Source organism: Rattus norvegicus, chromosome 10 (genome assembly GCF_036323735.1).
Source record: "Rattus norvegicus strain BN/NHsdMcwi chromosome 10, GRCr8, whole genome shotgun sequence".
Classification (NCBI taxonomy): Eukaryota; Metazoa; Chordata; class Mammalia; order Rodentia; family Muridae; genus Rattus; species Rattus norvegicus.
Window position 1 is genome coordinate 105,248,203 of NC_086028.1, and position 24,739 is coordinate 105,272,941.

Below are 24,739 nucleotides of genomic sequence, written 5' to 3' on the forward strand. Positions count from 1 at the left end.
TTTCCACAGCATCCATAAGTTTATTATATGGCTTACAGTTAGGCTGTGACTTGGACCACAGAGCTATTTCTGATTCACTGACAGCCCTGCTGTCTTATGAAGTGACTCCCTTGGTGGATGAGCTATCCTCTTACAGCTGCTGCTCCTGCTGCCCCTTGCACACTCAGTGTGCTGTAGTATTCTGTACGGCAGGATCTCTGAAGCCATTGTAGCAAGGCTTCGCTGCTGTGTCATTGTTTCCTAAGATGGCATCTTCCGACAGACATTCTGGGGCAACACCTCGGGCTTTACCAGGAATTGCCTTGAGTAGCTGGTTGCTGCTGCTGCGTCACTGAGGGAAGATACGTTTGCCGTCTATGAGAACACTGTGGATTTCATCTCTAAAACTTTCTCTCTCGCTGTAGGGAATACCCACCCTGGTGTACAGACGGGACTGGAACTATGAGCATCTCTTCATGGACATCAAGAACAAAATGACACAGGTTCTCTTGATAGCCCTTGTCTCTTGCTGGGAGGCTCTGTCTACCAAAGATAGCCCCAGTTGCACCGCATGTCTACTGTGAACACTAGTGTCTCAGTGTCTTCATAAGAACCCAACCCTGAGACCCCTGTGAGCCCAGTGCTTTCCACAAAAGAAAGGAGGACAGCAGATCACCAATTTTTTTAGCTGAGTCTAAACACACTGACATCCTGTGGGGCTGGTTTCTTGGTGCTGTATCAGTTATGTGAGCTGAAGAACTTAGCATGTCCTTGAACACAGCCAAGGAACGTAAGGTGTCTTTGCTCTTTCCCAGCAATTCTGAGGGGAAGATGACTGGCTGTGACTCCTCACAGTGTTGTTTTGAGGTTGTTTTGAGGTTCTATGAGTTTGTGTCTGTGGAATCTGGAGTGCTGCCGGCACTTAGTGAGTACCAAGCATCAGGCTAATGCCTTCTGGAGAGCCTGTCCCATTTCTAGCTTCAGCATGACAAAGCTAACCTCTTCTCAGTTGGTGAGAAACAAGCCCAACCATAACCCCAACCTTCCATTTTGTTCCCCAGAACCCACTCCCTAACTCAGCCATCAATGCCATCAGTGGACAGCTACAGTCCTATAGTGATGCCTGTGAAGCTCTGTCTATTGTAGAAGTCACTCTGGGTTTCCTGAGCACAGCTGGTGGGGATCCTAGCATGGAGTTGAATGTGTACATCCAAGAAGTTCTACAGATGTGTGATCAGACATCTCAGGTCTTAAAGGTAAGCACTAGTGCCAAGCTTGGTGGTACACCAGTACTCCCAGCACTCAGGAGGAAGAGGTAGAGAGATTGCAACTCCCAGGCCAGCCTGGGCTACACAATAAGTTCCATGCCATACAAGGTTTCTGAGTAAGACCATGTCTCTAAAGAGGGAGGTGAGTCCTGTTGGAAAGTGTTGCATGGGAAATTAGCATGACCCTTGCCAAAAACTCCTGCTTGCTCCCTGACTAATTCCATCCTGTATATCAATGTGAGAACTTCCCAAAGCGAGAAGAATCAAGAGCATTCCTTACACAGTCAGTCCACCTTGAACACAGCGTACTTGGATCAGTAGACTGACACATGCTCCATGATGTCATCTAGGCAGGGCCCACCATCTGTGAGCACTGCAGATCTGTACAGTGGGTGATGTCATGAAGAGACAGGCATAGGTCAGGTAGATCAGTCTCATGACAAGGAGAATAGAATGAGTTCAAGACAGAAATGGGGGATGTGCCTGTGATGTAGCATTAGATTCCGTAATGCACATGGGTTGCCCTGTTCCTCTTTCAGGCCTTAAATAGATGTCAGCTGAGACACATCATTGCCCTCTGGCAGTTCCTATCTGCACATAAGTCAGAACGGCGGCTTCGACTGAAGAAAGTGAGTCTCACCTCTGCTTTCCACCATGGAGGCGGCAGCAGCGCTCTTCCGGGTCTTAACGTAACACTGGTCTCTCCTTCACCTCAGGAGCTATTTCAGGAAGTTGATGTGAAATACAAAGAGGACCTCAGTCCACGGCACGCAAGACTCCTCAGCACATTCCTGAATGAGGCAGGCCTAGACAGCTTCCTCCTGGAGCTCCATGAGATGATTGTGCTCAAACTCAGGGGTGCCCAGGCTGAGAGCAGCTTCAACCCCAGTTGGAGGTATGGCCTTGTACAGCTGCTGGGGCCTCCCCTAGGCTTGAAGATAGCCCTGCCCTAGCCAAGGCTCTTTCTATTCTCTTTCCACGCCCTTGGTTCTTTGTCAACTTTGTTTGCTTTCGTTTTCAGTTTTTCAAGACAAAATTCTCCATGTAGCTCTGGCTGTCTGGAACTTACTCTCTTTAACAGGCTGGCCTCAGGGTTGGGGATTTAGCTCAGTGGTAGAGGGCTTGCCTAGCAAGTGCAAGGCCCTGGGTTCAGTCCTCAGCTCCAAAAAAAAAATTAAAATTAAAAATTAAAAAAACAGGCTGGGGCTTGGGGATTTAGCTCAGTGGTAGAGCGCTTGCCTAGCAAGCACAAGGTCCTGGGTTCGGTCCCCAGCTCAGAAAAAAAAGGAAAAAAAAAAAAAAAAAACAGACTGGCCTCAAACTCAGATCTGCCTCTGCCTCTGCCAACAGGCTTCTTTAATTTGCATTTTCTATTTGATTTTAATTCCTTGTGATGTAAAGGGTGGGGACCTGTGTTTAGATCCCAGGCACCCACACCAGAACCTGAGTGTGGCTCCATGTGCCTGTAAGCTCTCCACTTGGTATATGGTGGGGACAGCAAGCCAAGTCTGGGGACTCACAGGCCAACTGACAGTCAAAAGCAAGTTTCAGGGTTCAGTAAGAACCTGCCTCACAGAAATAAGATGGAAGGAGTCAGACATAAAATGTCACCCTTGGGCCTCTGCACACACACGGACACACATGCACATGTGTAACATACCACACACACAAAAAGGCAAGAAGTCAGGGCAGAAGACTGGGGGTGTAGCTCACTGGTAGAGTGTATGCCCCCCAAACAAAGAGTCCTGGGTTCATTCCTCAGTACTGCATACATGGGGCATGGCGACACACACCTATAATCCCAGCACTCAGGAGATTAGGACGCAGGTCATCATCAGCTACACAGCAAGCTTGAGGCCAATCTCTGAGCCACATGAAAACAACAAAACTCATATTCTCATAACAAGTGGAATTATTATGTAAACAAATGCTCACTTTAACGTTGATAGCAAAAGTCACACCAGTGTGTAAAGGCACACAGGTAGTCCTCTCCTCCAAGTGTGTCGGTCTGGTGGCCCAACACCCGCATGTCCTCGCCATCTGTACATCTCTACTCTGGAGACACACAATGGCCAGGCACATTTTACACTCATAAGCTGTTTGTGTATGGCACATTGGATTGCCACCTGACAGTTTTTGTTTATTTGGGGGAGGGTGGCTTATCTTCTTTTTGTTTTCTATTATATATATTTGTGTATGTGTCAGCAGTTTCATGTCTGACTCCTTGGACCTGGACCTGTAGAGATGGTGTGAGTCAGTCACCAGGAGGGTGCTGAGGGTCATTCTCAGGCTCTAGGAGAGCAGCCAGTGCTTGTAACTCCCCAGTCCTCTCTCCAGCCCTGGCTATTCATCTCTTAACGGTTTGAAAGCTCTTTGTATAGAAAGAAGCTAACCTTTTCTCAGTACTACAAGTATTCTCAAGCTTTCTGTTTTATGAAATAAAATCTGATAATTTTTCTTATAAAGCATCTACAGGGAAAACACAAGCAAGAGTCTGCTGTACCATGTCCAGTTTATAAAACAGCCCTCTGAAGCCAGGCGATGGTGGCACACCTTTAATCCCAGCACTAGGGAAGCAGAGGCAAGCAGATCTCTGTGAGTTCAAGACCAGTCTAGTCTACAAGAGTGAGTCCAGGACACCCAGGGCTACACAGAGAAACTCTGTCTTGAAAAAACAAACAAAAAACATCAGCCCTTGTGCCTGGGCTCCCAGACCAGCACAGGAGCTCAGCCCTTGGCTGACCTAAGAGTCTCAGCATGTCAAATCTTGGCAAGCATCTTGGTCCTCTTGAACCAGAAAGCATTGCCACTGGCTGGACTGTGATGTTACAAAAACTCTCTCTTGTTCTTTGATTTCACAGCCTCAAGGATACTCTAGTAAGTTACATGGAGACTAAAGACAGTGACGTCCTTACAGAAGTGGAGTCCCAGTTCCCAGATGAAATACTCATGTCCAGCTGCGTCTCAGTGTGGAAAACAGCTGCCACAAGAAAGTGGGACAGGCAGTCAAGGTAGAGCAGTTCGGCCTTCAAACCCAGCTGGAAAGAACGGTCTTCCCCACCTGCCTCCACAGCTCCCAGTATGGACTGTGGCCTTTGTGTGAAGGAAAGTGTGGGTACAGACTGGATTCAAGGCCACACGAACTGTACAATGCGACAGCTCTTTGAAAGACAAGCTGTTTCTGGAACATGTGCCTATTCCAGAACTTAAGTGTGACTGTTAATCAGCTGCCTCCTGAACATTCCAGAAGAAAGGAGAACTGCAGTAAGGCCACACCCAATACTGATCCTCCTGAAGATTGCCAACCTCTTACCTCATATACCATGGCTACCACTTTACTGCACAGAGAGAAAAAACTCAGGATAGTCAATTTTTTATTCTATTACTTATGTATAAAAGAATCTGTTTATTCTTTCTTCCAATTCCTTAATTTCTAAGTAGTGTACACATATCTCTTGGTTTGCAAGATATATGGAAATTGCCACACTAACCCAAGGAAATCCAAGGTGCTGATAAAAACTATGAGGCCTCATGAACAAGATCTAATGTAAACCCACCATGAGTCACTGCCAAATACTCACTGAGAACACTGGACAGAGAGTGAAGGAGGAGGAGTGCATTGGCGAGTTGGAACTAGAGGTGGGTGATAGAGTACTTGCCTACCATATGTAAAGCCCTGGGTTCTCTCCCCAGCACTGCAAGTGGGAGACAAACAAACAATAAAACAGTCGACTGAAGCCAAATCTCACGTCTTGAGATTCCTAATGAGGATGTGTTAGTGTAAGCTCTAATCAGAGGTATTTGGGAACTGCGTACGTAGCTCAGGCTGAGCCCCTGTCTAGCATCTGTGGTTCCTAGCACTGTTGAAAAGGAAAGGTACTGGGGAGTACTGAGGAGAGTTGCTGATCGTATAGCTGTCTAATAAGCAGGCAATGTGATCTTACCTTCCTTGAGCACACAATTATCTGGCCCTTTGAGTCTCGGCCAAGGCTGAGACCAAACCAGTTAAAGAGAAAGCAGAAAAAGACCCTCCCCACAACCCCACACTCCTTCTGCCCATCTCACTGTAATCACCTTTGGTTCCCTCCATCCCCCTGGACTAACCCTATTCCTGGCAACTCTCCACCATCCGCAGTGGTGTAAGAACACAGTGTTTACAGGTTGGAAGTTGTTTCCTTCACAGACTCAATAAACTTGAACTCTAGGCCCACGTACTTTGAGCATCCATGGACTCAGCCCTATCAGCAGGAGGTGCATCTGGAACCATGCTGACATTGTCTTCAAGCTTGGTGTGGGGACCAGACCCTGGCAGTAGCTCATTTCAGCTCTGCACTTAGAGCAGTGGTGATCTTTTCTTCTAAACTATGAGAGTACCTGTCCTCAGATGTCTGCATCCCAGGTTTTTTGGGTACAGGGCTTAAAGAACTTGCCAACTTGGCCTTGGAATCCCTGTGTTTTGATGAAACAGGACAGCTTAGCCCCAAACTTCTTGCTGTAAGGCCCTTTTGGCTTTGAACTAAGCATTTTTTCTGTCATGAAGAATTTTATTAAGATGTTTTATTTTGTATGCTATGCTTTTAAAGTCATCACTGTCTGTGTAGTAGAACCCACCGTGTCTGTACAAATGCATGGATCTAACACTGGCAAAGCACACTGCATTGTGTTTGCCACACCCACTTTAATAAACTTGAACATCACAGCTAAGAGTCCTATTTGGGCTGGGGAAATGGCTCAGTGACTAAGGGCATTTGCTGCCAAGCCTGACAATTTGAGTTCAATCCTTGGGACCCATGTGACAGAAGGAAAGAACTGGTTTCTCCAAGCATTTGCAAGTACATGCACACAGTTTCTTTCATTTAAAAAAATGGATTTAAATTTTTAAAATCCTTTTGAAGGCAGAGTTTACATTTATGACACACAGCTTTTTGAAATGGTTTTGGTTTTCTGTGGGAATGTTCCTGCCGTAGTATCCAGTAGGGTTCAGAACAAAACCTACACTCTAGATCAGCACATGGGGTGATACTTTCCTTTCCTCTGAACAAAGAGACAGCAGGACTCTCATTTATGATAGAGACAACACTGCTCAGTCTTCTGCCACAAGGAGCCGCGCTGATGATACCCGCCAGCAAGTGAAGATGTGCTGACTCAGTGAACCGGGCAGTGGATAAGGAAGACCCCTTAGGAATAGGAATTAAACGCAGGGAAGCGAAGCACTAATTCAAAGTCCATGCCTTTCCTAAACCATCGTAAGATTTGCTACTTGTTAACTGAAACAGCCATGAACTACTTCAGCTAACAGAAAGTTCCAATGGTAAACAGTCACCATGAAGAAATCAGTGGCTCAGAGGGCTCAGCCAGGACACACAGTGACCCACATCTGGGTGCCCCAAGTGCACCAGGTGTGAGGGGAAACATCTCTCATGTGGTACTGTTCTGTGACTTCCTGGCTCCTCTGTCATATGGTGCTGTTGTGTGGCTTCCTGGAGAGATGTGAGCAGACATCTATTCACCCCTAACAACATGTTGACAAACAGACCACAGAAATGGCTCCAACAAGTCGAGCTTAGGTACAGGGTACAGGTGACTCAAAGGCTGACATGGCCAACCACTTCAATGGGTAACGACATCCACTGGGTAACAAGTTATCTAAGCTGCACCCTGGGGCTCCCTGACCCAGTTCACATCTCCTCAAGTCTCTTCTCCCCCAGCAATTGCTTGTTGCTTATAGAACCTTGGAGACAGTCAACAAGTCCTGGGAATTCTGGGTTTCATGCCTAGTAATTTTCTCCTAAGCCTCATTCTGCTTCTCAGGAGCCAGGGTTTCAGTTAGGAGCAAATATCTCCATGGCAGATGGATGTGTTGAATGTCAAGCTGCAGAACCAACTACCTGGAGAGGTGATTGCTGGCCCAAGAAGAAAGCTAAAGGCTCTGAGCTCAACACCAAGCAAGCAGCATCTATATTGCACTCTGCACATTCCTGCTCCCTTAGTTTGCTACATAAACCTAGGTGTGGGATGATGTCACAGGTGAGGCAGGTACAAGACCGATGAGGCCTGTCATTGGACAAGAAGGAAGGATGGGCGGGAGAAATGTCTGAGGGAAGGAGAGGAGACTGGAATGGAAAGGGGAAGAGACAGAAGGGGCAGAGAGAAGAGCTGTGGCAGGACAATATGGAGGCTGACGTTAAGATTCCACTCTGTGTATTTACAGGTTGTTATGAATGTTCTTAAGGGATGGATGTGTATAGGGCTTTGTATGTTTAGGTGGGCAATTATGTCTTATCAATTGGATCAGAGGTTATTGTGTTGTGTGTTCTTTCATGTAGTGATTTAAGTGTAATGGAGTGTGGGGCGGCTAGAGACACTGGGTCGCCATGGAGTTGGGATGTGTTTCTGGCGTGGAAACCTGCCTTGGGAACTAGATAGGTAGAGAGATTGCTGACGGCTCAGAGAGAGGCCTTCGGCAGTGTGATATGGGATGGAGCAGAGTGGGTGAGACGCTTTGCTGACTGAGACTTAAGATGTCTAGCAGATATCTTGGCACTGGGGTGCTGGACCTAGAAAAAAAGACTTTTTATTTTTTATTATACTTTTACAACACCACCCAGGCACAAGCATTCAGAATCTGCATGCGACTGGACAGCGAGCATGAGGAAAGCATCTTTCTCCTGAGAGCAATGCTGGCGACTCTCACCTCTCACTCTGGCACGGCACGCCCAGAATGTCTCAGAACCATCCGGGGCAAAGATGAGGAAGAGCACGGGGTGTTTCCTCTCTTGTCTGCAGGCTTGATGACTAAAGCTGGCCATGTGGCCTCTTTAAACTGCAGGTTTTTCCTCTGCAAAATGCCTTGCCGATCTGTGGTGAAATAACACAGGGCAGATAAGTAACCGCACAGTGGCTGGTACACAGTGAGCACTGGAAAACCTCAATGGAAAACCTGCTGGCTTTCGAGTCCTGTCAGCTGTGTTCCAGGAAACCTTTCCCGAACCACATGCTCTAGTTTGGTCTAATCTAGACTTTTATATTTTCCTCTTGAAATACAGATGCATGACGTAGCTATACACTTCTCTCAATTCTCCTAGGACTGTAAGCCAATTGCTACTTCAACCTTAGCTGATGCTGCTGACACTCCTCCGCACTTACACACTCACTGAACTCACACACCACGTTCATTCACCACACTCACCGCACTCCCACCTTGGGACATTTATACCTTTGCTTCCTCTGCCTGCCTCACTCATATTCTTTCTTCTTTGTCCTTTGCATGGATGATGATGGATTCTAGTCATTTCCATCCCCATTACCTCATCCATCCCCTTCCTCACCTACTGAAACCACTCATCCACCAAGGGTTCTCCTACTTCCCTGTGTCGTGTGTGTGTGTGTGTGTGTGTGTGTGTGTGTGTGTGTGTGTGTGTGTCCCACTGAGTTTAATAAAGCTGCTTGCATGAGCATGGCACCACTGAAGAAAATGACAATCCACCCCACAGTAACCAGTAAGGGCCAAAGTCCTTCAGGGAGCTGTGGGACAACTCTTATGTCTCCTAAGTCTCACACAGGCCATCCCCACCTCCGTTCAAAGTCCTCTTCCCATATTTATTTATGGTTTTCCCACACAGCAGCACAACACAGTTGTACATACTCTCATATCTTCTTGTTCCGGGCTCAGTGTCATCATTCACCAGAACTCAGAAGGAAGAGAGCCCCGAGGAACTACTGGTCCAAGAAATAAACCATGAACCACCTATTTCTAACACCAAAGAAGGTACGTTAGATACACGTAAGTTTACCAGATCAGAAAAAAGCAAGCGGTTGTAAACCCCAGTCCTTCCAGATGGTACCTGCTTGCCTAGGCTCTTTTGATTTAAGGGAGAACCAAACAAAGGCCTACAATCTTGAGCTGGGGAGCTGGTTCAACAACTGTCAAGTGTGTGCTGCTGTTTCAGAGGGCCCAAGTTCAGTTCCTAGTACCCAGGTCAGGAGGCTCACAGGCCCCTGTAACTCCAGTTCCAGGGGAATCTAACTGTTCTGGTCTCCATTGTGTATGTCTGCACTGGTTACACAGATATACAAGAATAAAAACAAATCTCCGGGGTTGGGGGTTTAGCTCAGTGGTAGAGCACTTGCCTAGCAAGCACAAGGCCCTGGGTTTGGTCCCCAGCTCCGGAAAAAAAAGAAAAAAAAAAGAATACAAAAACTACAGTTCTGCACCAAATCATTGGGCATTAGCCAACTTTGGGTTTTGTTTAGGGTCGACACCCTATGGTGGCTAATCTTGTTTGAGGACTTGACTTAATGAACTAAAACCCAAGGGTCCAGATACCTGCCCTATATCTAAGGGACACCTTCTGGTGACAACCTGTACAAAAAGATACGGAAGAAAGAAGCTTTTGGTTTTGCCTGCTTGCCCTCACCTTGGATGGCAAACTCTAAATCGCCTTCCATATATTTTTCTATTGGTTCTCTTCCTTTAGAGATCCTGACTTACACACACACACACACACACACACACACACACACACACACACACACCCTGGTCTGCAGGATCCTTTATATTTTTTCGAAATGGGGTTTCTCCGTGTAGCCCTGGTTTTCTTAGAACTCAGTTACTGTAATCCAGGCTGGCCTCGTATTCAGGGATCCACTTGCCTCAAACGAATTAATGGAATGCGCCACCACACCCAGGATCCTCACCTTCACTGGTTTTTGAGTTGTCATTTCAGACTGAGGATTTCTCACAATAGGTGCAACTGAAGAATCTATGCTACAAAGGTATCTCAAGTTTAGAGAGAGGTTTTCTGCGCGGCAAGCGAGCCCACACGCAATTTAGTCGATGTGTGGACTCGAACCTGTCTTCGGAGCTACAGAATCTGCAGTTGTGGAACCGTGTGGCCCCAAGGCTCAGGGTGTGCAAGGGATGCAACTGCTGGCCAATCTTTACAGAGCGGGGCTCGCTTTTCCAAAACCCGAGTGAACCCACCTACAGGACAGGGGATGCCAGCATTTGAGAGAGTACTGCGGGAAGCAGCCAGTGGTTGACGCCCAGCACTGTTGTGACAGCGGCCCCTGGTGGCAGCGACATCAGCTGAAATGGAGGGACGCAGCGTCCAAGGCTAGCGTCTTGGAGTGGGCGCTCCGGAAGTGACGTCCTCAAAGCGTCGAGGCCCTAACCATGGCTCACACGGCCACAGAATGGCCACCAGAGGAAACCCTGTCGCTCTGGAAAGGGTAATGGGGTCGGGGTCGTGCAGTAGCCAAGGGGGTAGCCTTTTCCAGTAACCTTCCTACCTCACAGCCCCTATGGCGGCGGGGAAACTTAACCTCGGTGCTGCAGCGTAGGCCTGATCCAGGCCGCCAGCTGCCGGAAGTTGCAGCCTGCCTTTGTGGGCGTGGTCCTCGTTTCCGGTACCGGGGATCACATCCCTGGCGCTTTTTTTCTAATTGTGGCTTGATGGGCAAAAAGGAGAGAGGGTTAGTTGGGAGGAAGGACGCTCCGAGGGTCGCGCCGTCCCCATGGGACCTGAACCCGTTTGATATTCATGTCCTGTTAGAGAACAAGCCCGGCTGAAAGCGCGCGTGGTGGATCGGGACACGGAGGCATGGCAACGGGACCCCAGCTTCTCGGGCTTGCAGAAGGTTGGGGGCGTGGATGTGTCCTTCGTGAAAGGGGACAGTGTCCGGGCCTGCGCTTCCCTGGTAGTGCTGAGCTATCCAGAGCTCAAGGTAACCCGGGTGGGATGTTGAGCCCTGTGCAGTTTGATCGTAGGCAGAGTCGGGGTACAATTTTGTAAAATTTACTTTTTTTTTTAAATACTTCCCTCTGTGTATGTACATACGTGTGTGTGTGTGTGTGTGTGTGTGTGTGTGTGTGTGTGTGTGTGTGTGTGTATGTATATATGTAAGTTTTTTCTTTTTGATGCTAGGAAGCCAACTTAGGCCCTGGAACATGATACACTTCCACCTCATTTGTAGAATTTAACAGGTTGGAATGTCTTTGAAGGAAAAAAAAATTTTTTTTTGGTTCTTTTTTTCGGAGCTGGGGACCGAACCCAGGGCCTTGTGAAGGAAATTTTTTAAAAGCAAAACGCTGAGGGAGTGCGGGCATGCATGTGGTCTACAGAAACCCCCACAAGTCTACATATATCTACACAAGTGGGTAATTAAAAGTATTTTTTTAAATATCAACAGACAATTCCAGGTCCGGTTGGTGTGTTTCTGATCGGATGGGAGGGTAACCTGGGACTGGAAAGCCCTGGGAGCTCAAAGTACTGAGGGAAGAAAGTACCCCAGTGAAAGGGTGTCAAGTGACATGGGGGGCCCAGGAACCCCACAGCTCTGAGAGGAAGCCTCAGAGGCATTGCAGCTTCCAGGGGGAGAGTATCCCCAGCTGAGCTGAGGAACTCAGGAGCCTCAGCCCTGCTCCTTCTCTTCATTTCTTTTCTTCTTGTTTTTTTCTGTCTGGAGAATTACATCAGGCAGGAAATCTTATGAAAGAGATTTACTGGAGGGAAGATTTACTGGAGGGAGAAAGAGGGACCAATCCATGGATGGCTGCCCTCAGCTCTTGAAAGTGGACAGCGGGAAACTGAACAAAGGGTCAGTGCTTTTATAGAACTTCTGAGTGGGCAGAGCTTCTCAGGGCAGAGATTTCCAGAGTGAGAACTTGTGGGATTTCACGTCCTGAGCTTGGGATGTGCTTTCCTGTTCAGAGATTGGTAGGTGTTCTCACCTCCTTTTCCCTGTATTAGGGCCCATAGGTTAGGGTGGCTGGGAAATCCTTCCTGGTGGAAGCCAGCTTTTGCTGAGGCGCCATCTCTGATGCTGCCTTGGGGGAGGCTGGAGAGGAGGTGCTGCCACTGTTGACAGCTCCTCATGACAGCAGTAGGCTGAAACAGGAAAGGTGCTGCCACCACGGACAGCTCCTAGGGCAGGTCCTACCAGGAGGGAGAGGAAGTGTGCCACCACGGACAGCTCCTGTGATGGTGTGGGCTGGGGAGGCGTCACCATGCTTCCATTTTGACTGGAGCCGCCATTTTGGACAGCTCCTGTGGGACATTTTACTGTCGCAGCTATAGCCTGGGGAAGGAAGGAAGGACCTTCCACTTCCTACATGGCTTTTGTGGTGCACTTCTCTGGGACTATGATTGTCATCTTGTGTTGCTCATGCCAATGGCATACAAAACACACCACAGGTTTCACAAGCAGAATGTTTCACCTTCCCAGACCTCCTGATTCCCATCTTGTCTCACACTAGCGCCATTTTTAAAGTTATTTTTAATTTTTTGAGGTAAAATAAAAAAATGTTTTTCAGCCAGGCGTGGTTGCACACACCTTTAATCCCGGCACTTGGAAATCAGAGACAGGTAAGATCTCTGAGAGCTCAAAGCCAGCCTGGTCTGCAAAGTTATTTCCAGGACAGAAAGCTACACAGGGAAACCCTGTCTTGAAAAACCAAAAAAAAATTTTTTTTCATAGTGTTTACTATTAAACTTTGTTCATATTCTCCTCCCGCACAGTACTCCTCAGTCTTCCTCCCAATTCCATGCCTACTCTTCAGGGTTTCCCCTCTGTCTCTTCCACATGTGCCACAGTCACCCCTTCTGTAGGCTGCTTATCTGATTCCTCACAGCCCCACCCCCACCCCCATCCCCCACCTCAAGTGCTGTTCTTTGCCTCCATGGATAAGAGGGCAGTTTTCGTACAAAGCAGGCATGATCTAATCACAGGCCTCTTAAAGCCTCCTGCTTGGCGTGGCGGTGCATAGCCCTGTAATCGCAGCACTTGAGAGCAACTGCAAGAGGAGCAAAGCTAATCCCACCCTGGGCTCCATGAGATCCTGTCTTAAAACAACAAAACACTTTGATCCCCTTCCCATGATCTCTGGTTAATGAAGTTGACACTTGTTAATGTGACTTAGAGGCCTCTGGGTCTCTGTTGCCTGCTTGGATTGACCTGATGGTTCACCTTCCACCACTGCTGTCAGCACTCCCTAAACACTACTCTTCAGAGCTTCAAGTCCTTCAAATGGTTCTGATGGCCCTTCTTTGTAGGCACACCTCTCCTAGAGTGGTCCTCACCTGTTTGGCTCCGGCATCCTGTAGAGCCCACTTTAGTCATTACTTAATCTAGTGAGCCGTCTCCACACCACCAGACCAGACGGATGTCTCTCAGCATCCTTTTCCAGTCTCTGTGGTCAGATGGAACAAAACGCCTCAGTCTGGGTCACCTGTACACGAGTGTTCCTCAGAGCTGTGTAACCTGGGAGGTTCAAGATCAGGTAATAGGATGAGATTGTGAGGCTCTGAGACTTTCAGATATGGACAAGCCCTTCTCTGGGTTCTATGGTTGTGGGGTATTCACCAGAGAAAGACTGCTCGGACATGGGTTTAAGCCAGTAGACAGTATTAGGCGCCTGGCCTCTACACTGGGTGTTGGGGTCCCAGTATAGCAATGAGCCTTTCTCAGCATGAGCTTTTAAGCACAAAAACAATGTTCTGGGTTGATATACTTCAGTTAGCAAGAAGAGTCAGAGTGGAGCTACAGAAGTTAAAAAGCAGGGTTAGTTCATTTTGAAACGTTCCTAAAACTATGTGGACATTGATGGATTAGGCCTTTGGGGTTTTTTTTGTTTTTTGTTTTTTTTGTTTTTTGTTTTTTTCCCCGGAGCTGGGGACCGAACCCAGGGCCTTACACTTGCTAGGCAAGCGCTCTACCACTGAGCTACATCCCCAACCCCAGGCCTTTGTTTTAATTGTGGCATCCGGTGCTGTTCACATGCCGAGTTTTACAGCCTAAAGGGTGTTTTCTTCATGGAGTCAGCTGTGCTAAGGTCTGTGGACCTGTTACACTTTCCTGTGTCCTCACATGTGACTTAGTCATCACAGAGATGCCACCCACTTCTTAATGCAATCACCTTGTATGTAAAGATGCCAGCATGTGAATTTAAAGACCATAGCAACCCTTTGCCCTCTCCTTTGTCGTACCAAATGAACTTAGCCCATCTCTCTCCCCAGAATGTAAATCCTCATGCCAGGAACCATGCCTTGCCCTTGTTGATGTAAGACACCGAGATCCTCTCTAAATAGATAACGTGCACACATGATCAGTCTGCCTGTGGCCTCTCTGCAGTCAGCAGCTCAGCGAGCTTTGGCTGCTCCCTACCCTTAACATTTCCCATCACCACTCCTCCAAAACTCTTCCTGCCTCTGTGGCTTCATGCCTTGCCCACACGGCCCCTTTCAGTTCCAGTTCAACACAAATGCAAAAGGCCTCCTGTGCTCAGAGGTAGGTATGTGGTAGGATGTGGGGCTCATGTTCTTACAGTTTTCTGGGCATTCACTATGATATGTGATAGGTAAGGGAAGAGACAGCGGCACTAGTGGCTCTTGTGGACACCCTGGATCTCCCGCTCCCCACGCTACCCTTTCTCCTGTTTCCTCTGACCTAGTGAGAAAGATTGCCCTAGTTAGTTTCTATTGTCAACCTGACCCGATCTAGCATCACCTTGAAAGAGGGAGGTCAATAGAAGAATGGCCCTCAGATTGGCCTGTGTCTGTGTCTGTAAGTGATTGTCCTGATTGATTATTGAGATGAGAGGGCCCAGCCCCCTCTGGGCATCAGTGTCCTTAGGCCGGTGGGCCTGGGCTGTATGAGAGAGCTAGCTCAGTGAGGCAATGAGCAGTGTTACTCCATGGTTTTGCCTCGGTTCCTGCCTGAGTTCCCACTGACTTAATGGTGGACTGTGACTTGAAGGTGTAAGTTACATGAACCCTTCTCCCCAAGTTGCTTCGGGTCTGAGTATTTTATCACAGCAACAGAAAGGTAACCAGAACGTGGTGGTATGAGTCCTAAGAGTCATATAGGAAGGCCTTGAGGTGGTGCGCGCACCTTTAATCCCAGCACTCGGGAAGCAGAGGCAGGCAGATCTCTGAGTTCGATGCCAGTCTTATGTACAGAGTGAGTTCCAGGATGGCCACTGCTACACAGAGAAACCCTGTCTTTAAAAAAAAAAAAAAAAAAAAGTTGTATAAGAAGCAACTGGCACAGATGCCATCTTCCAGCTTTTCCCCTGAGCAACCTCAAGCACCCCAGCATGTGGCTTTAAGCCCTGTTTAGTGTGCCTGCTGTCATAACATTCCTCAGCCATGTGAAACCTCCGGGGCAGTGAGCCATCTTCCCTCCCCACCCACCACTGAGGGTTCTTGAGGGGGGGTGGTATACCACAGTTGTGTCTTAGCCTCGAACCAAGCAGAGCAGCTGTGCCTGCCCGTTCGGTTAGCATTTGCTTCTTGTAGTCTTTAAGTCAGGAAAGAATTTTGGAAGAGTATGGCCCATTGGTTCCCTGTCACCCGACTGCAGCACGCCTGGGGGTGTGTTTAAAGATACAGATTGCATAGGCAGGCTCCTAAAGGCAGTAGAGCTGTGGTTTATAAGCACATTAGCTACTTACACATGAAGGATTGATTCTGCTCATGGCTCGAGGGTGTGGCAGGGAAGGCGTGGCTGCAGGCGAGCATGTTTGCTCACATCCCAGCAGACCAGAGAGCAGAGGAAATGGAGCACTAGTGCTCAGAGCTCTCTCCTTTTATTTAGTCCTGGACCCCAGCCCGTGGAATGGTGCTGCCCACATTCAGGGTGGATCTGTTCTCTTGCGTTGAACCTCTCTGAAAGTGTCCTCACAGTGACTTGTGAAAATTATTTTTACGTGGATTTTGTCTACATGTATGTCTGTGCACTGTGTGCATGACTGGTGTCCATGGAGACCAGAAGAGGATTTTGATTTCCTGGACAAGAATTATAGACAGCTGTGGTTGTCAGCCTCCATGCGGGTACTGGGAATTGAACCCAGATCCTGTGGAAGAGCAGTCAGTGCTCTTAACCATTAAGCTATCTCTCCAACCCCTCTTAGAAACCAAAGTCATCACACTAAAGCTGCGCAGGTCTGGAGAGGGTGTGACTGGGGTCTAGGACTTGGCTAGTTTGTGGGATGGAGGGGATGTTCTATGCTCAGTTACGAGCGCTTGCGGGGTTCAGTGCTCAGCCCCACATGGCATCTTACGGCCTTCTGTAACGTAGCTCTGGGGAACCCCGTGGCTCTCGTCTGCCGCCATGGGCACCACACGTTTGGTGTGTTTACAGACAGGCAGACGAAACACTCATACAATAAACAAACTATGTAAAGTTCGATCATAATGCCGGTGGGAACAGCAGCCTCACTGAGTTACACACTCTTGGGTTTTGTAAACTGTAACGTGAGTCACAGCAAAGCTGTTCACTACCGTTCCAGAGCCACAGTCCGTTTACCAGAGAACCCATCTCCCACAGCAGATTCCCCATAAGCTGCCCTTGCTTGGAGAATGAGTGGTCCACCTTTAGGCGGTCAGGAATTCTTTCCTCGGTGTCCTTGACAGATGGCAGCCTTATGGGCTAGCTCCTCCCATAGCTGACCATCTGTACCAAGTGCGTCCTTTTCCATGGGAAGAAGAGACTTCTCTGTCTGAGGTTTCCTCATGAGTGCTGTCCTGGCAGCAGCACCTAGAAGGAAGGAGTCTTCCCCGCCCTCCTACAGTTGGCTGTTTCCTGTTTGTTCTATCCTGAAGGCCACAGCGACTTACGCTGCCTGGTTTGCTGGGGGCCCCTAGTGATGCCGTCCGCAGCATCCATCTCTGCCCTCATACCGAATGCACCTACACAACTAAACACAGTCATCCAGCAATCATTACTGGTGTAATAAGGTTCTTATGGGTCCATGAACCTCATGTCCATGCACACCTGTGTAAATTGAGCTTAAGACACTGCAAGCATTTTCCTTAATTATTTTTTGATATTACAACATGATTACAAACCTTCCCCTTTCCCTTCACACCCTGCAAGCTCCCCCATTTGCCTCCTCCCTGCTCCCTGTGGAAGGTTACTTGTATGTTCGTGATTTCAGAGTTGGCCATTGGTTAACCAAAGAGGTTTGCTCTTCCCCCAGGGCAGACTACCTTCCTGCTCCCAGCATTCCTCAGTGGCCTGTAGTGCTTTGTCCCGGTCTGAGGCCTTCCGAGCTCTCCCCTGTCCCTATCAGTTGGTGTAATCCACATGCAGGTTATTTAGGCACTCATGTTGGTGGGAATTCATGGCTGCAGCTTCTGACATCCCTAGGAGACACAGTCACATGGCAAACAAGTTCGTCTGGCTCCTTCAGTCTCACCACCGGCTGTTCTCAGTGGTCCCCAAGCCTCAGGGCAAGAGCTATGTTGTGGGTGTGTCTCTCAGTTTGGCCTGGGATGTACAGCACTGCCTTGGGTCAGTTGCACTGTCTGTAGAGGTCTCCGGCTTTTGCTGTCTGAGTCAGATTCTGAGGGAACACCTCACTAGAGTCATTGCAGCTTTGCGAAGTTTCCTCCTGACTCTTTCATGAAAGTGTTAGCAGGCCAAGCCCCAGCACCCAGTAGCCAGTTCTCTAGGTGCACTTAGGTACAGATCCAGCCTCAGGTCCCCTTGGGAATTGTGGTCTGGAAGCTCCATCAAGAGCCTGGGTGGGGAGGTTCTGGAGAACATGGACACGGAAGGAGTGGGTCTGCACAGCATGTCAGAGGCTGGTGAAGGCCTAGTCATGACCCTGTGCTGTGTGTGCAGAGCCCTACCTTAAGCACCATAGTACTTAGTTGGGAAGCCAGCCATCTTCAAGTGATAAGGTGCTTTTAGTTTGAAAACTAGTCTTTTTGCTAGAGAAGACCTAAGAAAGGCCCGGGTTGTCCCCTACTCCTCCTGGAAGCTGCTGACCCCTACTTCCTCCATGCCTCCTCACAGAATGCACAAGGCCTACTGTCCTGCGCTCTCCTGAGTTTCCCCATTCTTTGGGGCTCTGTTCTTACAGCTTGCTTGCCTGGCTCTAAAGGCATTCCTGCCCATCTCCAAAATGTTTGAAGATCTCAGAACCCTGTCCTGCTTGTCTAGCCTTTCCCCCACGGTTCTTCCGAGGTGCATTCAGCGCTGTCAGAATCACAGCACACTCACCCAGGGTCTTCTACTCTGGCCTTCAGCATCCCTGCAAGTGGTCAGCTCGCACTGACAAGGAGTGAGCCAGGAGTACAAGGAGTAGGTTGGCCTGAGGCTAGCAATCACCTCAGCCAAGCTCCTGAAAGAGATGGGATTGGGGAAGGGGCGATGCTGATCCTCATGCACACCAGGCCCTGGATGAGCGCCCCTGTCCACTAGGTCTTGGGGGCGCTCATCCACACAGGTCCCGTGCAAGCACCTATAAGGTGAAATTTAAGTTGACTCTCCGGCACCCACGTGCAGACAGATCATTTCGCCCTGTCTTTCCAGCCCTGGGCTCTCCCTGGCCACAGGTGGAAGCCATGGGGAGGTAGAGGAATGAGATGGAACGTGGTCGCAGCCAACATCTGACCTGCATGTGACCTTGCTGTCAGGTGCTGTATGAGGACAGCCGCATGGTTGGCCTGAAGGCCCCCTATGTGTCCGGCTTCCTGGCCTTCCGAGAGGTACCTTTCCTGGTGGAGTTGGTACAGCGGCTGCAAGAGAAGGAACCAGACCTCATGCCCCAGGTAGGTGCCTCCTAAGTGAGGAGAACCCCTCTGCTTGTGCTTAGGGAGGGAAGGTCCCCTCAGGCCACTGCCACCCATAGAAGGAAGGGGATAAGAGTTTCAAAAAATAGGACCCCTGTTGCCATCCCCCCTTCTCACTGCCCCAGGACAGCCAGCTGACTGACTCCCCTGTGGCTCTGTAGGTCCTTCTTGTGGATGGAAACGGGGTGCTTCACCAACGAGGTAATCCTCCTAAAAGAGTCAGATGGGGGCCATGGGAGAGTAGAATGTTTTCCACCCAGAAGAGGCCCTCCTCTCACCCAACCTCTTTGTACCCTCTTGCCTCCCACGGTACCCACACTGGCCCATCCCCAGTACCTCATCTAGGCTGACCCACCTGATGACTAAAGAGTTGAGGGACTGAGCTCAGGTTACCTCCATTCCCACCCTGGCCCTGAGCTACCTCGCAGGCTTTGCCCCCGTGCATGCCGGGGCACTGTGTCCTACAATGACACTCACATGTAGGGCATGAGGGAGGTATTGGCCTTTGTAGCCATCAGGAATGACAGGTCTGGCTAGAAACCGTGGGTCTGGAGCCAAAGGATAGACACATGCTAATCAGGACAGCAGTTCTGGGTCAGCAGGCCGCTCCTAGGTGTGTGTCCCCAGCCATTGCAATCCAGGTGCCCTGACAGAAAGCACAGACCACAGGGGACAGGTGCAGAGGCCTGAGGACAGCACAGATAGAAGGGGGTGAAGGGTCACGAGGATGTATGTGCCTCAGTTCACCCATGCTGTCGGAGGAGGGAGGCTTCCTACACCCTCCTTAACACTGGTGCTGTCAGGACAGAGGGCCCCGGTCAGTTTGGCCCAAGAATCTGTGTCTGTAGATGAGAGGTTGTGGTTGGTTCCCTGTCCCATGCCCACCACCCAACTCTCTCCCTTTGCTCCCTCACAGGCTTTGGGGTAGCCTGCCACCTTGGCGTCCTTACCGAGCTGCCCTGCGTCGGGGTGGCCAAGAAGCTCCTGCAGGTAGAAGGACTGGAGAACAATGCTTCGCACAAGGAGAAGGTGAGGGGGCTTTGGAACTCCCTGTGACTCATGTGTACCTGTGTTATCCCTGGGGCCCATGGCTTGGCCACCTCTTTGGGCACCTCAGATCCAGCTGGGCCTGCTGGCTCTCTACTCACATCCCTGGTGTCTTGCCCAGAAGCAGACCCACCTTTCCGGGGCACTGCCTTCCAAGTGCTGCTGGGCAGTTCAGAGTCGTTGCTCTCAACTCTCAGAAGCTGCCTGGACCCCTCCCATCATGTCTGCCTCCCCTACATCCTTGCCTCTGCCAGCACAGCACCAACGCAGGGCCATGTCCTCCCGTCCCTGGGGACAGGCTTTCCAGGCTTCCATCTCATGCCGGCCACCTTCTTTCCTCTGTGGTGTTCACAGCCAGGCCCTGCTTACTGCGGTGCCTGGCTGTGGCCCTTGCTCCACTTTCACTGAGCCATTTTCTACCCCAGAATCCTCAGTGTGGATGTGCCATCCCCATCCAGGGAGGCCGTTGTCCTAATGTTTATCCCTCGGGACAAGTTCCAAGAGACCTGACCGTGTCTTTCCTAGCTCCCAGGAGCCTGTGTAGAGAGTGAATGAGTTGTTGAGCTGGCAGAGTGGAAAGATCCAGGTCCACGTGTGGCAGTCTGACAGATGGATGTCCCTCTGACAGATGGATGGTCCCTCCCCGCCCAGAAGACAAGGGCTCTGAGCTGACTTGTGACAACCTTAGCTGGAGAGGACACATTCAGGAGGTGGCAGCTTCAGCCTAGACATGGACTGCTGTGCCCAGTGTCACCTGTGTGCCCTCTGCCTGCCTCTTGGGCCTTGGCAAATCACAGCCCTTTTTCTAAGCCCCAGTTACAGGGTGGACGGAGCCTCATGGCAGTGACCTCAGCACAGTCACCAGCATTCTCAGTGTGGCCTCTGCCGGGGGTGGGAGTGGGGGTGGGGGTTGGGAACCTGACCAAACGAGGCCCTCTCATCGCTGCTTAGGCTTCTAAAATGACGTTTGCTGGGCTGGGGAGATGGCTCCAGAGTTAAAAGTGCGTCCTGCTCTTGCAGAGAACCCAAGCTGGGCTCCCAGCGCCTGTGCTGGGTAGTGACAAGCACGTGTAACTCCAGCTCCACGCTCCGATGGCCCTGGCTGCGCTGAGCACCTGCCCTCACATGCACATCCCCCACAGACATCCACACTCACTGTTTTGAAAATAACCTTGAAAAGAATCAAGCTTGCCTTCAGCTCCTTCAGAAGGGACAGTGGGTGAGGGACGGCTCAGTCAGTAAAGTGCTTAAAGTGCTTGTGTCGCACATAGAGACCTGAGGTTCGTTCCCACTGGCCGTGTAAAAAGTGCTGAGTGTGGCCATGCTTGTCCCCTGCACCAGGAAGCAGAAAAGCCAGTTGGTGAACTTCAGGCCAATAAGAGACTCCTACTCAGAGAAGGCGACGGTGACTACTTGGGATTCGTTTGTGAGCTTGTAAGACGGAGGTCTCGCTGTGTTGTCATGTCTGGCCTCAAACTCACAGAGATCCGCCCTCTGCCTGTCTGGGGCTGGGACTACAGGTGTGCACCAGCATTCCTGCAATACACATTTTTTTAAAAGGTGCTTTTACAGTTTTTTTTTTCTCTGTTTCCTAGATTGTGCTCCTGCAGGCTGGGGGAGACACATTTCCTCTGATTGGCAACTCTGGGACTGTCCTGGGAATGGTGAGTGGCCAGAAAGCTATGCCCTGTCTAGACTTGGGACCTACTGGGCCATGGCACAAGGCAGCTCATGGCAGTTCATGCACACATGCACTTTGTGCGGGCTGGGCCCTTTTCCCTACATGTCCTGCGACCAACCAGGGTATGCTGTGTCACATTCTCTGTCCTCTGGCTACCCTCACCCCATGTGCCACCTGAAGATGCCTGAGGGCCAACAATCCCAGAGTCCTTGCACTGTGTGAACTCCTTCCTGCCATCCAGGACATCCTCAGAGCCTCAGTCCTGAGACTTGACCTCCCTCCATCCACAGGCCCTGAAGAGCCATGACCACAGCACCAAGCCCCTCTATGTCTCTGTGGGCCACAGAATAAGCCTGGAGGTCGCTGTGCGTCTCACCCACCGCTGCTGTAGGTTCCGGATCCCAGAACCTATACGCCAGGTATGGGGGCTGGAAGTGGGAGCGGGGGTCCGGGGTACTGACACTGCCCCCTAGTCTGTCTTAGTTTACTGAATTGCTGTGAACAGACACCATGGCCAAGGGAATGCTTATAACAGCAATCATTTATTTAGGGATGGCTCACAGGTTCAGAGGTGCAGTCCATTATCATCAAAGTGGGAGCATGGCAGCGTCCAGGCAGACATGGTGCAGGAGGAGCTGAGAGTCCTACATCTTCATCTGAAGCCTTCTAGTGAAGACTGGCTTCCAGGCAGCTAGGATGAGGGTCTTAAAGCTCACGCCCACAGTGACACACCCACTCCAACAAGGCCACACCTCCTAATAGTACCACTCCCTGGACCAAGCATATACAGGCCATCACACAATGTCACTTGGGGTGGGTCTCTGCAGGGATCTTAAGACAGATCCCCAGGCCCTGGGCGAGAGAGCCTGGAGGGAGGGCCAGTGGGGCACAACCCTTGGTCAGAGGCTCTCATAGGGTCTTTCTGTGGCTACATTGAAGACTTGTGCTGGTGCCAAAGACACCAGTTAGGACCATGGCTCTGCCAGACATGTGTTACCTAAGCTGCTGTTCAGGGTCCCAGAGGCTCAACACTGATAAACCAGTCATCTCACCCTACAGGAAGGCACACGCAGCTGAGATCCCAGCATGCACCGGTCACTTTCTGCACCACCTGTTGCATGATGGTGCTGGCCAACAGAGGCCCCTAGGTTGATGACCCAGGAAAAGCCACTCTTTAGAGGAGGGTAGGACAGTCCAAGCTCTGGAAAGGCACCATGAAAAGCCCTGGTTCAGGAGGCATTCGATGCATTCAAGCAACTCAGCCAGAGCAGGGAGGCAGTATCACTCAGTTCCAGGGCTTTCCAGCAAGGGGCTTAAAGCAGCTGCTGTCTGCATCCGCTGTGGGACAGCTTTTCAGGCCACAGCTCCATTCCCTCTGTGGGCTGTGAGGTCTTTGGCAGGTGTGAAGGAGGCCATGCAGCAGAAGGGCTGCAGGCTGGACTCTGCCCAGAGCCTGACTAGATTCAGCCCTCAGGAGAGCTGCAGTTGCACAGGATGGCCTCCAGGTGGAAGCAGCAGGCTGTGCCTCCTGTGATGCTCAGCCCAGCTCCTGGAGAGGCTGCCCAGAGGTGGCCTCTGAGTGAGTGAGCTCTTGTCTCAGCCCCCCAAACCTCTCCCCCGAGGAAAGTCCCTCTTTACCCTAGTCCTCACTTGGGGCGTTACTGGGTTACAGGGGCAGTGCTCTCTCAGCCTGTGAGTCATGTCCCTAGCCCCAGAAGGCCTTTCCCTTCCATCTTGACGGTCTAATGAGAGAAAGCCACTGATAGCACCCTTAGCACTGTCAGCCCAGTGCAGTGCAGACCCAGACCTGCTTTTTCAGCCATAGTGTTTCCCAGAGTCATAGCAGTTTCTGTCTCAGCAAGTAAGGGGTCAGCCTCCTGCAAAGCACCCTGAATACTGGAAGCCAGAGCATGCCTGTTACAAGAGAGCCTGCCCAACCCTGGGCACTCGCAGAGTGAGCACATGATGGTCCCAGGTTGACAGGGAGGAAGGGAATAGGCTTTGTCCTGCCCAGCAGGACTGGCTGTGGCTCTTGGCCTATCTTCTTTTCCCTGGCCCCTCAGCAGAGCGCCCTCCCAACGGTTCCATGTCCCCAAAGTTCTCCAAGAAGGGGTTGGTGCCTGTGTCTAGGGTCTTCCTTCCCTCTGCTCTGGTAATACCCAGACCCTGGTACAGCCAGTAGGGCTATTGGTTTCAGGCCCTGCCCATTATGACATCCCACTGCCCATGGCCTACTTCTCTTAGCTGAAGATGAGCTGTCTTCAGGATTAGCTGTCTGTGAGTCTTGTGATCCCAAAGCTAAACTAAACCCATCTGAGCTGGGATCAGGGGCTTCCTGAGGCCAGGCCCTAAGAGGTGGTGGAGGGGAGGGCGCATATTCAGATCTGAGTCCCACTGTGTCCCTACCTGTGGTCCCCAAGCCCTTTGTTATTATGGTAACTCATCAAACTTTCTGGAGATGGACAGGTGTCACAGCTGACCCCCATCAGAGGGACAGCCAGAGAAGACAGACACCTGGTCTGTGAGAAGAGGGCTGAGCAGCCTGGAAAAGCAGGAGCTCTGGAGCCAGGACCTTCAGCCCATTCACCTTAGCGCCAAGGGCCTAAGCATCTCTGTCAGTTACACTGTGTGGGACTGACATCCCCAAAGGACCTGGTGGGCCTATGGGGGCTGCCCTGGAAAGTGATAATGTGCTTCAGGCTGCCAGGGATGGGAAGACATGGCAGGGCCTGGCTTCAGCTGTGTGTATCCTTCAGGCTGACATCCGCTCTCGAGAGTACATCCGGAGGACTCTAGGACACCGTGGGGAGTCTCCTGCACAGAGAAAGGACAGGTGAGTGTGGGAAGGATACCCTCAATGGGCTGTGTGTTAGCCCATCCTGTCCTTGATGCAGGGCTGTAGCTTAGGGCCACAGTGTGAGGCTGGGCCTGGTAGGAGACTTAGGGAGGAGGTCGCTCAGAGGAGAATAGATCTCAAATGTAGTAGGAACTCTCAAGAAACCCCACTCCTTATGGCTCGGCTGAGCTAAGGCCAACTCCAAACATGGCTGCCACCCTCCTTAGGGTTTCTATTGGTGTGAGGAAACTCCATGATCAAAAGCAAGTTGGGGAGGAAAGGGTTTATCTTAAACTTCTACGTCACCATTCATCACTGGAGGCAGTCAGGACAGGAACTCAAGCAGCAC

At 50.4% G+C, this 24,739-nt stretch overlaps 2 protein-coding genes and 1 long non-coding RNA gene across 15 annotated transcripts in view; 2 read left to right on the plus strand and 1 right to left on the minus strand.

The window, feature by feature from the left end:
* Rnf213 (ring finger protein 213) overlaps nt 1-5,946 on the plus strand; it is a 99,276-nt gene extending 93,330 nt beyond the window's left edge. For all 5 annotated transcript variants that reach the window (XM_039087541.2, XM_039087542.2, XM_039087543.2 and 2 more), the window contains 5 exons: nt 405-482; nt 1,041-1,235; nt 1,787-1,876; nt 1,964-2,142; nt 4,109-5,946. In XM_039087541.2, the coding sequence (XP_038943469.1) occupies nt 405-482; nt 1,041-1,235; nt 1,787-1,876; nt 1,964-2,142; nt 4,109-4,262 (696 nt within the window). In that variant the 3' untranslated portion in view covers nt 4,263-5,946. The remainder of the gene's footprint in view (nt 1-404; nt 483-1,040; nt 1,236-1,786; nt 1,877-1,963; nt 2,143-4,108) is intronic.
* Nucleotides 1-10,371, minus strand: LOC120095223 (uncharacterized). Of its 3 annotated transcripts, XR_005490589.2 has the most exons (3): nt 9,945-10,085; nt 7,942-8,105; nt 1-331 (listed from the first exon to the last, which is right to left on the minus strand). It is a non-coding gene; the product is annotated as an uncharacterized LOC120095223 (long non-coding RNA). The 3 variants fall into 3 exon arrangements; XR_005490590.2 differs by lacking the exons at nt 1-331; nt 9,945-10,085 and adding an exon at nt 10,231-10,371 and having other exon boundaries at nt 7,797-8,105; XR_005490588.2 differs by lacking the exon at nt 1-331 and having other exon boundaries at nt 7,797-8,105.
* Endov (endonuclease V) overlaps nt 10,338-24,739 on the plus strand; it is a 17,670-nt gene continuing 3,268 nt past the window's right edge. For 2 of the 7 annotated variants that reach the window (XM_063269672.1, XM_056984678.2), the window contains exons 1-8: nt 10,338-10,478; nt 10,802-10,973; nt 18,671-18,805; nt 18,988-19,027; nt 19,743-19,855; nt 21,469-21,537; nt 21,845-21,973; nt 24,311-24,387. In XM_063269672.1, the coding sequence (XP_063125742.1) occupies nt 10,423-10,478; nt 10,802-10,973; nt 18,671-18,805; nt 18,988-19,027; nt 19,743-19,855; nt 21,469-21,537; nt 21,845-21,973; nt 24,311-24,387 (791 nt within the window). In that variant the 5' untranslated portion in view covers nt 10,338-10,422. Of the gene's footprint in view, nt 10,479-10,801; nt 10,974-18,566; nt 18,806-18,987; nt 19,028-19,742; nt 19,856-21,468; nt 21,538-21,844; nt 21,974-24,310; nt 24,388-24,739 lie in introns of those variants that run through there. The other 5 variants (XM_056984679.2, XM_063269671.1, NM_001402063.1 and 2 more) reach the window with 4 other exon arrangements.